At 44.1% G+C, this 14,591-nt stretch overlaps 1 protein-coding gene across 1 annotated transcript in view; it reads left to right on the forward strand.

Annotated features, from left to right (window-relative positions):
- The window catches only part of LOC143521131 (contactin-4-like), a 29,967-nt gene that overhangs the window by 12,381 nt on the left and 2,995 nt on the right, over positions 1–14,591 (forward strand). The window contains exons 3-10 of the mRNA XM_077013692.1: positions 4,920–5,095; positions 6,429–6,546; positions 7,370–7,528; positions 7,964–8,113; positions 8,570–8,640; positions 10,990–11,224; positions 11,624–11,739; positions 14,362–14,548. Coding sequence (XP_076869807.1) covers positions 4,920–5,095; positions 6,429–6,546; positions 7,370–7,528; positions 7,964–8,113; positions 8,570–8,640; positions 10,990–11,224; positions 11,624–11,739; positions 14,362–14,548 — 1,212 coding nt within the window. The remainder of the gene's footprint in view (positions 1–4,919; positions 5,096–6,428; positions 6,547–7,369; positions 7,529–7,963; positions 8,114–8,569; positions 8,641–10,989; positions 11,225–11,623; positions 11,740–14,361; positions 14,549–14,591) is intronic.

Below are 14,591 nucleotides of genomic sequence, written 5' to 3' on the forward strand. Positions count from 1 at the left end.
TCACTTCCCTCCAACGTGCTGTTTGTGGTGCCGTTCATCTCACACCTGTCATCCTCTCACAGAACCCCCCCCACACACACACACACACACTCCCCAAACCACCCAACCACCCCTCCTCTGCCCTATGCCAACTTGGACGTGAACCTCTCCTTGAGCTCTTAAAGCTGGCTCGCACCACACATCTGTTGCCATGTGCCGCAAAAGACAAGCTGCTGGCTATTAAATCCGTTATCAATCTAGGCGTCGATGGAAGGTGCACCTGTGTCTGTTCGCTTGAACTGCGTGATAATCTTCAGATTTATAGTCACGGGAGAAGAACGCCGGCCGCTGTTTGACATGCTTCCCCTAAGCGTTTGCTTTCCATCATCCTATTTGAGCACTACCGCACCTTGGCTGATGTACAAATACACTCTCATATGATCTAGTTCCTCCCTGTCAGTATCAATAATGCACAGGAAATGGGACAGGCTAATTTACATTCGCAATTTCATTGAGGATCGGAGGCCGTGTTGTGTGCACACGTGTACTGGAGGCAGCGCTGGGCCTTATGGGACATGACAGTAGTTTATTTAAATTGACTGCTGTGGTACGACGCCTGAAAAATACCTGTCACATCAGATTCTTCCTAGCTAAGTGTATGCAAGCCCCCCAACCACACAAACACACACACACAATACACACACGCATACATACACAGCAGTGCACACACACATACACATACACACCCCAAACAGTGACAGCAAATGATGCAAGGCAACTTATCAGCTCAAGTGATGTCCCAATTATCTGAACGCTAAGAGGATATTAACCACATTCATTAGTCTTAATTAGAAATTACTTTCTCTGGACAGAGATTAACAGAGGATCAAATCATGTGTTTGGGAGTGTGGCCTTTAATATAAAAGCCAGTCAAAATCTCAGTGCCTTCTAAATTTCTCCCCACTCCTGGATCCAATTTCCTTCCATTCAGAACCATCATACTCAGACAACTTAATGGGAAAGTCCTTCACTCAATCAAAGCCTCTTCTTCCAGATACTGATCAGACAGTATTACTGAAGTAATGCCCAGTGCCCATTACATTTATTATGTGGTGTTGCTACATTTTTCCTTCAACTCAGAAGTGCAGGGTTCCCTACATCTACAATCCATCAACACATGGACAGTGTGACCAAACTAACCCTGCGGTCGCAGCCTTTTGACTTAACGTACTGTGTGCGTCTTCATGGTGGCTACTTTGCTCATGGCAGAAATTCATCTGGTCGTTTCAGTAATGGGATTTGTGTCTGCAGGTCTCACGGACTCTTGATGCCTCTGCTGAGGTGAAAGTGGTTTGCTTTTGTTTGGTTTTTTTTTTGCTTTGTGTGTTTTGTTTGTTTAGTTTTTGTAGGTGAGGCACCTGGTAGGAAGATAAAAAATAATTGTTTCTAAACATTTTCAGGTTAGCAGGAATTAGCATTCCAAATGCAAGCTATAAGGCTACCTTGAAACTTCACGCAGAACAGCATTAAAAGACATAAAGAGGGAAACTATGGTGAGATTATTACAGAACATCTCTTGATTCTCCACCCGCGGGTCATCAGACAGTCTCTGTGATATATTTTTGAACAGAATGAAAATAATACAGAGTGCAGTGTGGAAATGAGAAGAAAGGTTGGAGAACAAACCAGCAGACTGCAGATTGTCATCCTTGGCAGAGTTGCATTTGTGTCTGAAAGGTGGCGTAGACTATTCATTGTTCATGTTTTCTGAGTTTTGTTTCGCTCTCACTTCGCTCTACCCGCGATCCTTCATGATGTTTGTTACGAAATGCAGGGAGGACATTTTCTGAGATGAGACAGTGTATTCAAAACCTGTTATGATGCTGGATTCTTGAGTAATAGGCTGTAAAATATTCCTCCTCCGTTACGGAGGCAGAGTTTCAGACAGGATAAATTTTAATAGGCACATCACTGCTGCGCTAAATATGTGGCTACACTACCATAACCTGTAGAGCATATAGCCAAACAGCTGAGCACCTAACAGTTCAGTCTCAATTCAGAAAATGTCACTTTTAGTCGTGGAACTGCGGTGGAGAACTCCGCCATGAGTGGCGTCCAATTATCCACAATCAGAGCTGATTATGCACCTTTATCCTGGTTATCCAGTGCAGCTCTTGCAGTCGGTCTCGGGCCTCAGGGGATCCACTTGTTACCTCCGCCATGACCCGGCTGTAGCATAACAATGACAAAAAGAAGATTGCGGCTTGATAGGGACACTTGACCCAAACTAGCTTTGATCCTTTTCAGCGCTGAGCTCCTCCCAAGTCTTGCTCGCTCGTACACCCTGAACATAGCGCCTTTATTAGTCAGTTGCCTATAGCAGAGATGGAAACAGATGAACAACATAGAGATGGGCAGTACCAGGGCATTGTGGGCAGGGCATTGTGGGGGTGGAGTCTTTCCCTACCTTGGTTTTACCTTGATAAAAGTTAATGTGAAATGTGAAATATTTGTCAATTTAGATTTTTCACCGCAATAAAAATTTGTCCTCCATATTAACCCATCTGTGCAGTTAGAACACACACACACACTAGTGATTACTAGGGGGCTGTGGTGCACACATGCCCAGAGCGGTGGGCAGCCCTAGCCCAGCACCCAGGGAGCAGTTGTGGTTAGGTGCCTTGCTCAAGGGCACCTCAGTCATGGCCTCAGGCCTGGGAATCAAACCCTCAACCCTGTGTTCACAAGACCAGTTCCCTACCATGACTGCCCCCAAAGAATGTGTCTGGCATCGAACCAGGGACCTTTCACGTTTGAGGCGAACGTGATGACCACTATACTAGAGAAACCTCAGCCAGTTCAGCCAGGATTCAGGGTGGCACGTTCTGTAGGTGGGTGCGCATGTGACACGGAGGAGCCTACAGATTGAGACGTGTCCAGCCTGTCACCACGCCTCGAGCTGGTGGCGTGTAAACACGGCTCGGCCTGTTGCCACTCACCTTTCCCTTTAGCCTGATTACTCCACACTAATTTCCCGCACACCGGCGCTCGCTCTCGGAGAAGCCCTCAACTCTTTGTCCCCAGAGAGATCCATGGAATCTGACACAGCGACGACGATCTTCTCACCTCCCCTCTGATCGACCCATGCAGCTGGTGAAGGTTGACTACCCGCCCCCATCCTGTGAACCTAACGTCTGTCCATAACAAGGTATTATACTGATGGCCATCGGTCAGATTATAAGGTGTGCTGGCAGGAGTGTCTGCTTCATAAAGCAGGGGTCGTCCATGCAATCCATCACAAATGATGATGGAGTGGGATAATAAGACCCCTTTTCCACATATGTGCCTACGGAGCTTGCCTCCCGGGTCACTCTGGCACAGACGAGTTCATCTTGCATCAGAAGGTTTGCCAACTGCCCAACCAGGGTGGCCGAGCTCTATTAGGTATCCGTTGTAGTATGTGTAAGGAGTGTAGCATAACCCCGGCCTGCCCTGTATTCTCCCATAGAATGTGCTGTTGCATTATAAATAACTAAGCAGATTAATAGTTATTAGGCTGGTTAATGACGCTGACCCCCACCACCTGCACCCCTGTTCCTTCCAGCTTCACAGCCCCGGACCCAGGCTTTGAATTTGCTGCTGTTTAAACAGAACCTGTGGAATAAGCTGCCTTGTTTCAAGCTGCCCCCCCTCCCCCCAATTCAGGGGATCTCCTATTGCCTTAGAAAGACAAAGACCAATAATGAAGGAAATTTCTTCATGAAAGCTCAAAAAAGGATGAGGGTGGGGGGCTCGGTCTGGAAACGAAAACCTGCTCCTTATTGTCCTGGTAGTGGGTTCACACAAGGCAGCGTGTTTTTCGACGTGAGGCCCATTCCTTACCCTTGGCGACGCATTCTCACGCCGAATGAAAGTGCCTGCACATCCACTTTAAGAGCCGCCATCAGAATACCAGGCTGCACTGCGCTGTCGGCCATTGTGCCGGTCTGACAGTCAGTCGGAGTAGGATCTCATCCGCGCAATAAAAGAAGCGACGCCTCCCTATTGTGTCTGGCACAAAACCCCCAGCGACACTCCTGATAGCCTTGCCATCGCCGTCTGATATCAGAAAAGAGATGAGGGAGATTGTTTCGTATGTAGGGGACCTATAATACAATCCACATGTTCGGCCGCAGATTGAAAGCTGATGGGCTGGTCTATACTTTCCACCTAAATTCAGGCTTGTCACAGGGGTATCGTTTTCCATGCTTAATTTAGTCCATGAGGAAAATTCCACTCACATACACACACAGCACCCCCTTGAGGCGGAAGAAGCCTTCTGCAGTAGAACAAAAAGGTTTGGGTTTTCTGATCCAATTCCAATTCTTCTGTGTCTGTCTCTCTCTCTCTCTCTTTCTCTCTTGTTCTCTCACTACTTCTCTCAGTCTTTTTGCACTGTTTCTCTCCACATACATGCTGCATGCACTGAAGAGCTTTCCAGGCTTGCATGCCAAGACACCTTAACACAAGCCCCCTCGTGAATGGTGACTTGGGCAGCAGTGCATTCTGGGGGAGCACAGACACAGCTTCCGGGAAGCTTTGGTGCAGCCCAGACAGTGAAGCATGCAGCAGTTCAGAGGGTCCTTGAGGGTTCTGCCATCCATGTGCCTACCATCTCTCACCAAATGCACTTGAGTGGACATGCTTCTCTACTGTTTTGCTCATACAGTGTATGAAAACACAGTAGAGAAGGCTGTCCACTCAAACTCATATCAAACGGGACATTTTTCAGGCAATTTTTGGCTATCCTTGTGGGACGTGATGCAGAGTAATAAAAGAGGAAGCAGTCGCAAAGGACATTTCAAGCGCTCGCCTTCGACAGCCTAGCACATGATGAATCTCTGTGTTGTTCTCTCTGCCTGTTGGCTCTAAGCAGAATGCTGGATGCTTCACTCTTGCAGAGGCAACCATCATCACAACCGTGCCCTCCACGCTGGATGTGACCGTGGGCGAGAGCATCGTCCTGCCCTGCCAGGTGACCCATGACCCCTCGTTGGAGCTCAAGTTCACCTGGTTCTTCAACGAACAGCTCATTCATTTTGGCAGCCATGGTGGATACTTTGAGAAAGTGGGTGGAGTAAGTACAGTTGTCAAACACAGCACTTGATCATAATGAATTAAGACTTCCAATGAGAATCAATCTGTTCCACACTTTCAACACTATTCCACTAATTTCAGCACTCCTGTCAGAAACATTAAAGAATCGTTGACATTTCTCAGTCATTTCCACTAATGGGTATTCATGCAAAGATTTAGAACATCATGTTCTGTAACAGTAAAGTAACAATGCATTATAGCTATAGTCAAGTGAACTCGAACTACTGTACTTCTAATAGCTGTATAGTCGAAATCATATTAAAGTAATGAATGCATTATTCTCCTGGCCACTGTTACCAATAATGAATAGTGGCCCTAGTGCTTTTGCTATCTTACAGAGGCTAATGCATTATTTATCATACTCTTATCTTCCAAGAAACTGCAACTGTTGGAGGGTTAGCAGCAGAAAACTATTGATTTTTGCCAGCTTTGGAAAATACTGGGGTTGCAAATGTACCTCTCTTGCACTGAGTGGTGCAGAAGACTGGCTTGCCTCCGGTAGCCTGTGCCTGCTTTCTCATGCGTTCTCTTCAACAGAGCAGCCAAGTTTACATCTTACCTTCATCTTACCTTCAACATCTTTCCTTCGCTCGCTAGTCTATGGCGATGATTTGCACGGTCACGTCAACATTTTCAGTGTTTCCAGCTAGTTTTCAAATATTCACTACATTGTGTATGCTGTGCCTGACTTCACAGAAGGTTTTGAGTATTATTTTGATTATTGTGACTTTGTGAAGCAATTATGAGAGGATTTTTCTTTTTATTTCATAGATGACAAACTGAAATTTGATAATCTCGTGGGAGATTGGGCTTCCTGTGTGCTTATATTTATTAGATCGCTTTTATATGCTTTTCATTAAAAGTTCATAAATCTTTTTTTATCTTTTTTCCTGGAATTGCATCGGCTTCATCATTGCTTTGGCTCTCAACTCTAGGCAGATTATCGGACACCTTCTTACACCACGTAGAAGTTTGTAGTGACTGGTTCTCTTCATTTGCATGTTAAAAGCCCTTGTGAATTATTTAGTCCAGTCACTGTAATTTAAAGTGATATATATTAATGGCAACACTTCTGCCCTTAACTAGAAATAATGCCATAAAAGAGGGAGAACATAAACGATATCTGGGTTGCTATTCCTCTTCCACTGAGAATCAGTCCAAAGCACCGAATGCAGAGATCATTTTGAGCTTTTGCTGAAATGGACTTTGTGTACTGGCTGGAAGAAAAGGGGGAGGGGTTTCTGGGGGCTGGATATTGAAACATGGGGCAGTAAAAGTGACCGATGTTCCCTGAATTTGCTGCTGGCCCACAGCGCTCCTCAGGTGACATCATGATCCGTAACATCCAAATGAGGCACGCGGGGAAATACACGTGTGCCGTGCAGACCAAGGTGGACAGCAGCTCCATCGCCACGGACCTGATCGTCAGAGGTACCACCTGCAGCGCAAACACCTGTCATACAGCACCCTAGAGAGGCTCCTTCCTACAGAGTCCTATACCTAACACCACTTCTAGTCAGTACATTCATAGCCATCATGTGATCCTCAGCAGGGTAGGGCTCAAGGATGGAGAGATAGACACTTTGTCAGACCCGTGACATGCCAGTGCATAATTATTGAGCATCTGCACAGGTGCCTACGTGACATTTAAAGATAATGTTTGGAAGCAGTTCTATGTTCTCTTTGGATCATCTGCAGATCTGGGGTGAGTTTCCCGAAACGTTCTTAGCGCTAAGTACTTCTTAACCTCATACGTATCATACGAGGTTACGAAGTACTTAGCGCTACGAACGTTTCGGGAAACCCACCCCTGTGCTGTTAAGCTGATGATACGGTGCTGCAGAAATACAAACTCCCACATGCACTGTGAATATTTGGAGACCTAGAAAACAACGGTGAAAACATTCTTGCTCAAGCTGGTGCAAAAAGGAAGCTGTATCCAATTGGAATGATTAAAGTGAACAATAGGCACCTTTTGCCATAATTTACAAGCTGGACCTCTCTGCTTTAGGCCGCTGTTGATAAGAAAACCATTAGACAACATGCCCATGTGTGTGTGCTTGTCTGTGTGTGTGTGTGTGTGTGTGTGTGTGTGTGTGTGTGTGTGTGTGTGTGTGTGTGTGTGTGTGTGTGTGTGTGTGTGTGTGTGTGTGTGCATGTGTGCATTTGTGTGTGTGTGTGTGTGTGTGTGTGTGTGTGTGTGTGTGTGTGTGTGTGTGTGTGTGTGTGTGTGTGTGACTGCCTCCTATTTCAGGCCCCCCAGGGCCTCCTACCAGCATCCATGTGGAAGAACTCACAGATACCACCGCCACTCTGTCCTGGAAGCCGGGGCCTGATAATCACAGTCCAATTACCGCCTACACCATCCAGGCCAGAACCCCCTTCTCCCTTGGCTGGCAAGCTGTCACCACAGGTATGGCCTCTAACCAGCAGGCGTCTGATCAAATCATTTGCTGTCCCCCCACCCCCAACACACACACACACACACACACACACACACACACACACACACACACCCACTACTACCACCACTCTGAGTCCTCCACTTTACAATGACATTGATTTTTTTTTTCTTTCTTTCCTCCCCTGCCAAAAGTACTTGTTTATGAAGTGAGCAATAATTAAGAGACAGCAGTTATCTTGATATTCCAGGTGTATACTATACTCAGCTTTGTGCTTTATGCACTAACCAGCCTAATCAGACGTGACGTGTGTTTTCCTGTGGAGCATTTCACTACCCGTCTCTCATACCGCATTAGCGTTAACGTTAGCATTCGCGTTAGCATTAGCATCTGTATTAGGGGCGGGATGTCTCCCAAGTAAGCACCCGTGCTTTGTTCCCTACCAGTGCCAGAGGAGGTGGGGGGGCAGCGACTGAAAGCTACCGTAATTGAGCTCAACTCCTGGGTGGAGTATGAGTTCAGGGTGTTGGCAAGCAATGCACTGGGCACCGGTGAGCCAAGCAAACCCTCCAAGCAAGCGCGAACAAAGGCCACGCGTAAGAACCCCCTGCATAAACACACAACTCTTTCTGCTATCTTAACCAAGCATGCAGCAGGCAGGTTGCACGCAGGCTTATGCTGAGGTCTGTTATGGGTTTACTCAGTGGAGGTGTTTTATTTTGACACACCTGTGAAAGAATGTAATTTGTCAAAAACATTCAGTTTTTGGTACAGTCCAGAAATGCACAGAATGGACAAAAATGATTTTGTATGATGTACATTACATGCAGGAAAAAAAGGGAAACACTTTTAAGAAACAGATAAATGCATAATGGTTAATGTAGATGATATTGACCTGCTGTTGTTTATCTTGACTGTGTTAATGTGCATGATGGCATAGTTAAATATCAGGTGTGTGTTTGTAAGGGTTAACTAATATGTCTATATTAAGTGTGTGTGTGTGTGTGTGTGTGTGTGGGTGTGTGGGGTGTGAATTTTCTTGGTTTCTATAGTCCCGAAGGTCACTCCAGCTAATGTGAGCGGAGGAGGTGGAAGTCGATCAGAGTTAGTCATCACCTGGGAGGTAATCTGGCCACTAGTGTGTGTGTGTGTGTGTGTGTGTGTGTGTGTGCATGCTCTCCCACATTTGTTTATGTGAATTGTCATGAAGTTCCATTAACAGCATTTGGCAGAGCAATCCAGAGTAAAACTCAAACCCGCGACCTTGGTGATACTAGTACTGTGCTACTCCAACTATACCAGCTGAGATACAGGGGTACACAACTTATATGTGGATTATACATCTGCAGCTGAGATACAGGGGTACACAACTTATATGTGGATTATACATCTGCAGCTGAGATACAGGGATACACAACTTATATGTGGATTATACATCTGCAGCTGAGATACAGGGATACACAACTTATATGTGGATTATACATCTGCAGCTGAGATCAAAAGTCCAGCCGAAGCCATGACAACCCTCCTTTGTTTACATTTAACGCTTCTCTCTGACTTCCCACTGGTGAATAGCAATGTTGTGATACGTCACGAGAAAAGGGGTTGCATCCCAAATCACTGAAGAAAAGGAGGGGATAAAAAGTACAAAGAAAGTACTTTTTTATAACCCACACACTGGATAACTGAATCATGACTGAATCATTGTTCACAAGTTATTTTGGACGAGTCCGAGTTGAGAGTAATTAGCGACGACTTTCAATTCAAGTCTGAATTCTTTTTTGTAGGCGACTAAATTGAGACTTCGCACTTACCATTTCAGTTGTTGATTTTGTATTTGATATTACTTTGTCATCCATGGTCTTACAATTACTTCCATGAACACGACAAAGCACTTTTGGGCATGAGCTGTAAATGTAAATGTCAGGACTATTTTACAGGTTTTCAGAGGCAAGTTAACATATTCAGGGCTGCTTTATCCTTAAAATTCACATAAACAAACCAACATACCTAATCTAATAACCTGACTAGGCACCATCTCATCAAAGCTTTTGGAAAAATGGTTTGTGTAAGGTATGGCATTATTTTTGCTAAACAGCAATAACTGAAAAGCAGTAACTTGGAGAAAGTTAAGAAACTCTTTTGAGCCGTCAATATGATTAAGAAGTTTTCTAACAAGCTGTGAACCACTTTTTAAAAGATTATATTTGCTGTCTGTCATTCTGTTTTTATAACAGATTTTCTATTGTTCTGCGTTTGAAGAGCTAAGTGTGAAGAACGTCAGCATTGTCTGTTGAGGTTAAAATATCTCACTGCCAAATGATGGAATTCTGTGAGAGTGCCTTGTCTTTGAAATAATAACTTCAATACTTCAGTACTTATTTTACTGCAGTAGTAACACATTTAATCCTATTCATTATTTTAATTTGTTCCCACCATGTTAAAGATAGGCCACGCACACTTGTGTACGCTTGCGTCTCTGGATTCTTGGCTTCGTTTTTGGTAAATTGTTGTTGAAAGTGTCTTATTTAACAGTGGGGTGCTGCAGAGTGCTTGATTACATTTACATTTTCATTTATTCATCTAGTTTATGTAGAGCAACTCAACGCAGGTGCGCACGAGTGTGTTGGTGTAACAAACTTGGATTATGTGGAATTCACTCATGTGTGTTTGCTTACTGCATTGGAGACAATGCAGTAACATTAACAATATTATCATTCCCATTTCCTTGATTTTTCTTTCCCAGAAATTCAAATCATTATAAGAGTCCTGGTTTCCCTTGTTTTTATCTTTTTCTACATTTTGGATTTGCCGTCAATAATCCTGTTTGACGTGCCATGTAGAATCCTTCTAGAAACACAAGAGAGTTATGTTGATGACCAAGCTCTCAAAGCGATAAGCAATAGGGAAAGAATAACGTCTTTGGCTGCATACGCCTGTACATAGGTCTCGCTGAGTAGAGCCCAGTGATCAGATTCGACACCATCAATCTGAATCGGAGCCTGTCTCCGTGACAGACATATCTGACAAGGTATGGAACTATTTCCCATCTGCTTTTTGACAAGCACCAAAAAGCAGCCGGTTATAGATGACGCAGCTCACTGTATGGCAGCCTCCGGATATGTAAGACCAGAGCAGGAATTGCTGCTCTCCTCCCAGCAGAGAGCATCAGTCCGCGTAACGCATGAAGCACTGGGCTGTCAGGTGTCAGGAAGAGCCGTCCACCGCGTCAGCCACTGGGCTCCCGTTTCAGACAAGAGCGCTCCTGGGTCCGAATAGTGGGCCGTTTGGGCCTGCCGTGCTCACTAAAGGAAACACTGCACCCTGTAAAGTGCTCGGGCAAAATAACGGACATGACGGCTTTTAACTTTAAAAGAGCTACGATGCTGAGGAGGGTGTAATAACGCTCCCGTGTGTGTTTGCGTGCGCGTGTGTCTGTGTGCGTGTGGGTTTGTGCACGTGCCTACCGCAGCCTGTGCCGGAGGAACTTCAGAACGGCCCGGGATTCGGCTACGTAGTCGCATTTCGACCTTTTGCCGCTACGGGCTGGATGCAAGCCGCCGTGCCCTCTGCTGAAGCTTCCAGATATGTCTTCAAGAATGAAAGCATCCAGCCTTTCTCCAAGTTCCAGGTCAAAGTGGGAGTCTACAACAACAAGGGTGAAGGGCCCTTTGGTTCTATAGTCACCATCTACTCTGCTGAGGAGGGTGAGTCTACATACATATTTGTAACTAAACATGTCCTTTATATTTGCGATGTTGAAAGTACCTTAGTAAACCCCTGCACTGGATATTCATGCTTGTTAAATGGTTACTTGCTCGTGGATGTCTAATTCTGATTATATAGATAGATATTTTGGTCTAATTTCAAATCATAATTACAAGTTTGTAATTTGAAAGGAGATGCTTGTGATGTCACTTAAGAAGCTCAACCCATCATAAATAATTTTTAATGGTTTAAGCTCACCCCTGGGAGTAGCTAACTGATATCATAGTGCTCTTGATCAGTTTTGCATGTCTCCCCACTGGGATTAGTGTTAACGAGGTACTCTTTCTCAGTGGTGTGGTAGATCAACCTGTTTATGACCTTGTTTTCTGTGATCTCAGAGCCTGGCAGAGCACCGACCAGAGTTCGAGCCCAGAGCCTCTCTGCGTCAGAAGCTGAGGTGACATGGAAAGCCCTCCCATGGAGCACAAGTCGAAGGCGTGTTCTTGGCTATGAGGTACTAGGGAAATGCTCTGTGTAACAGGGACCAGCTTGGATCTTTTTAAAAGCACCACCATGGAATCACATGCATAGTCAATAATAGAGACTTTAATTTCAATCCTAATAAAGCCTTCAGTTGTTCCTTAAAAACTTTTACACCACACTAATTGATCACTAGAAATCAAGATATGGTATAAAATCATACATTGTGGAAACACACAGGAAACCCTTCGTACATAAAAGGCACACAAAAACATTGGTAATATCATCAACAAAGAAAACTAGATACAATGAACTTCCATTTATAAAAGACCAATGAAATGCACAGTTCATAAAATATTCACAGACTTGAACTTGCCAGCTTAAGCCTGCCTTAGATCTACCAAACCCTGATGTGCTCCCGATCAGGGCACCTGATACTACTGAATTACATCATAAAACAAAGATAAAAGACACTTTAATTTCTTAAAATACTTTAATCAATATGAAACCCAACACCTTTAATCAAACATGATAAAAGAGAAAGCCCAGAATGTCTGATTGTGGTTCAGCTACTTTCCCCAGCATCTGCTCTGGCAAGCTCCAAATGCCAAGCACGAAATGAATAAATGCACACTACCCGCTACCAACCACACCAACAGGAGGCTGAACGAGCAGCCCGACTGATCAAGGGTTTCCCACCCTTAAATGCAGGGGCTCTACACATGCGCATCCTTGTCGCTCATTCACTTTGCCGCACTCACTTTCACTTTGCGAAATCTGCCAGCAGTGAACAAAAGCTTAAATGGAAGCTCTGATTTACATTATGCCAACGTGTCTGACTCTCAGTCAAGCAGTACTCCTTAACTATTCATTTTTTGTGTATATTTCCTGTTCCTACATATCCATTTAAGCCTTATGAATTGTGAATGAATCACGTCAGGTGTTTTGAGAGAAGGTAAAGCAGTATTTGTAAGTGCAGCTCTAATCCTGAATGTGGGCTGGGAACACTATTATACTAACAAATGCCTACTAGATTTGATTCTCTATAATGTATTTGGGGATTAACTATTCTTTTAAGAATAGTTATGGAGCTGTTCTGGCATGTTTTTAACTCTGCATAGTAGACAATGGCTGTGCTGAATGTCGTATAGGTTTTGTTTTTTCAGCCCCAAAAATGATTCGTTTTCATTTTCCCCCCATTACCCACACATCAGAAAAATCTATGTTTGTGTTTGGGGCTTGAGTGTGGGATTTTGTGCTACACTGAGTAACTAATAAGGCTTTAAATCTTTGCTCTGCTGCAGTATTGATGACTGTCAAGTTGTTCATGCATTTTGGGCAGCGGATAACCTGCCTAATAGCATGTAGCAAGTGGTTTCATCTCTGACTTGGTCCTCACACACTTGTTTTGTTCATTTTCTTTCTTCTCCATTAGCTCTGCATACAGCCAGTGCTGATTCAGCAGACCTTTATGATGCTAAGAAAAAAAGAAAAATACACAAGTGTGTGTGTGTGTGTATATATAGTTAGTATAATAGTGTATATATATATATATATATATATATATATATATATATATATATATATATATATATATATATATATATATATATATATATATATATATATATATGTATATACACACACACACACACACACACACACAAATCAAAAGTGGGATATATAGAAATTTGCAGGTATATATATATATATATATATATATATATATATATATATATATATATATATATATATATATATATATATATATATATAAACATGTTGGGTTTGTTGTTTTTAAGCACTGGCCTCTGGCTTTGTTTTCTGACTACGTGCATTTTGAAGTTAACAGAACACGGGAGTTGAGGGCAATGAGAGAAGTTGAGTCTTAAGAAGAGCCACTGAAGGGGGTGATGAATCCCATGAGGTTCATCCTTTCATCCTCCACCAGCAGTTTCACAATGAGCAGAAAGGACATGTTCTATTTGTGCCATCTCCCACCACTTGCTTGTTCGGCCTAGGCAATCCTGGGGGAGACACACACACACACACACACACACACACACACAGAGGCAGAGACAGGTTTAATCAGTAAACCCAACAGCTGAGAAATGCCACCTTTCATGATTCGTCATTTAAATACTCCTTATACTTCAGTGGCTATGTATCCAGACCTCCAGAACACCTTCTCCAGTGAGAAGCAGATAGGCAGGAACCCTGATATGCAAAGGGCATTTGAATTTTTGTGTGTGTGTGTGTGTGTGTGTGTGTGTGTGTGTGTGTGTGTGTGTGTGTGTGTGTGTGTGTGTGTGTGTGTGTGTGTGTGTGTGTGTGTGTTTAATCATAAAGACAAGCCTTTCAGTTCTGGGACGTTTTTTTACATACATCAGTGCTGAGCTGTGTGTGTGTGTGTGTGTGTGTGTGTGTGTGTGTGTGTGTGTGTGTGTGTGTGTGTGTGTGTGTGTGCGTGCGTGTGCGTGCGTGCGTGCGTGCGTGCGTGCGTGTGTGTGTGTGCGTGCGTGTGTGTGTGTGTGTGTGTGTGTGTGTGTGTGTGTGTGTGTGTGTGTGTGTGTGTGTGTGTGTGTGTGCATGTGTGTGTGTCATACATCAGTGCTGAGCTGCCCCTGAAGGAATTATTATGCTTTTATCTCTGCAGTTGAGATACTGGGAGAAGAAGGAAAAAGAGGACATGGCTAGTGTGCTAAGGACGGTGGGAAATCGGACTTCAGCCATTATTCAGGGGTTAAGAGGGAGCAGCATGTACTATATAACAGTGAGGGCCTACAATACTGCTGGAGCTGGGCCACCAAGCACCGCAGTCAACGTGACCACCAAGAAGCCTCGTAAGCAAACACATTTTAAAAAGTGCCTGCGAGAAGTCAATCA

Source organism: Brachyhypopomus gauderio, chromosome 8, assembly GCF_052324685.1.
Source record: "Brachyhypopomus gauderio isolate BG-103 chromosome 8, BGAUD_0.2, whole genome shotgun sequence".
Taxonomy (NCBI): Eukaryota; Metazoa; Chordata; class Actinopteri; order Gymnotiformes; family Hypopomidae; genus Brachyhypopomus; species Brachyhypopomus gauderio.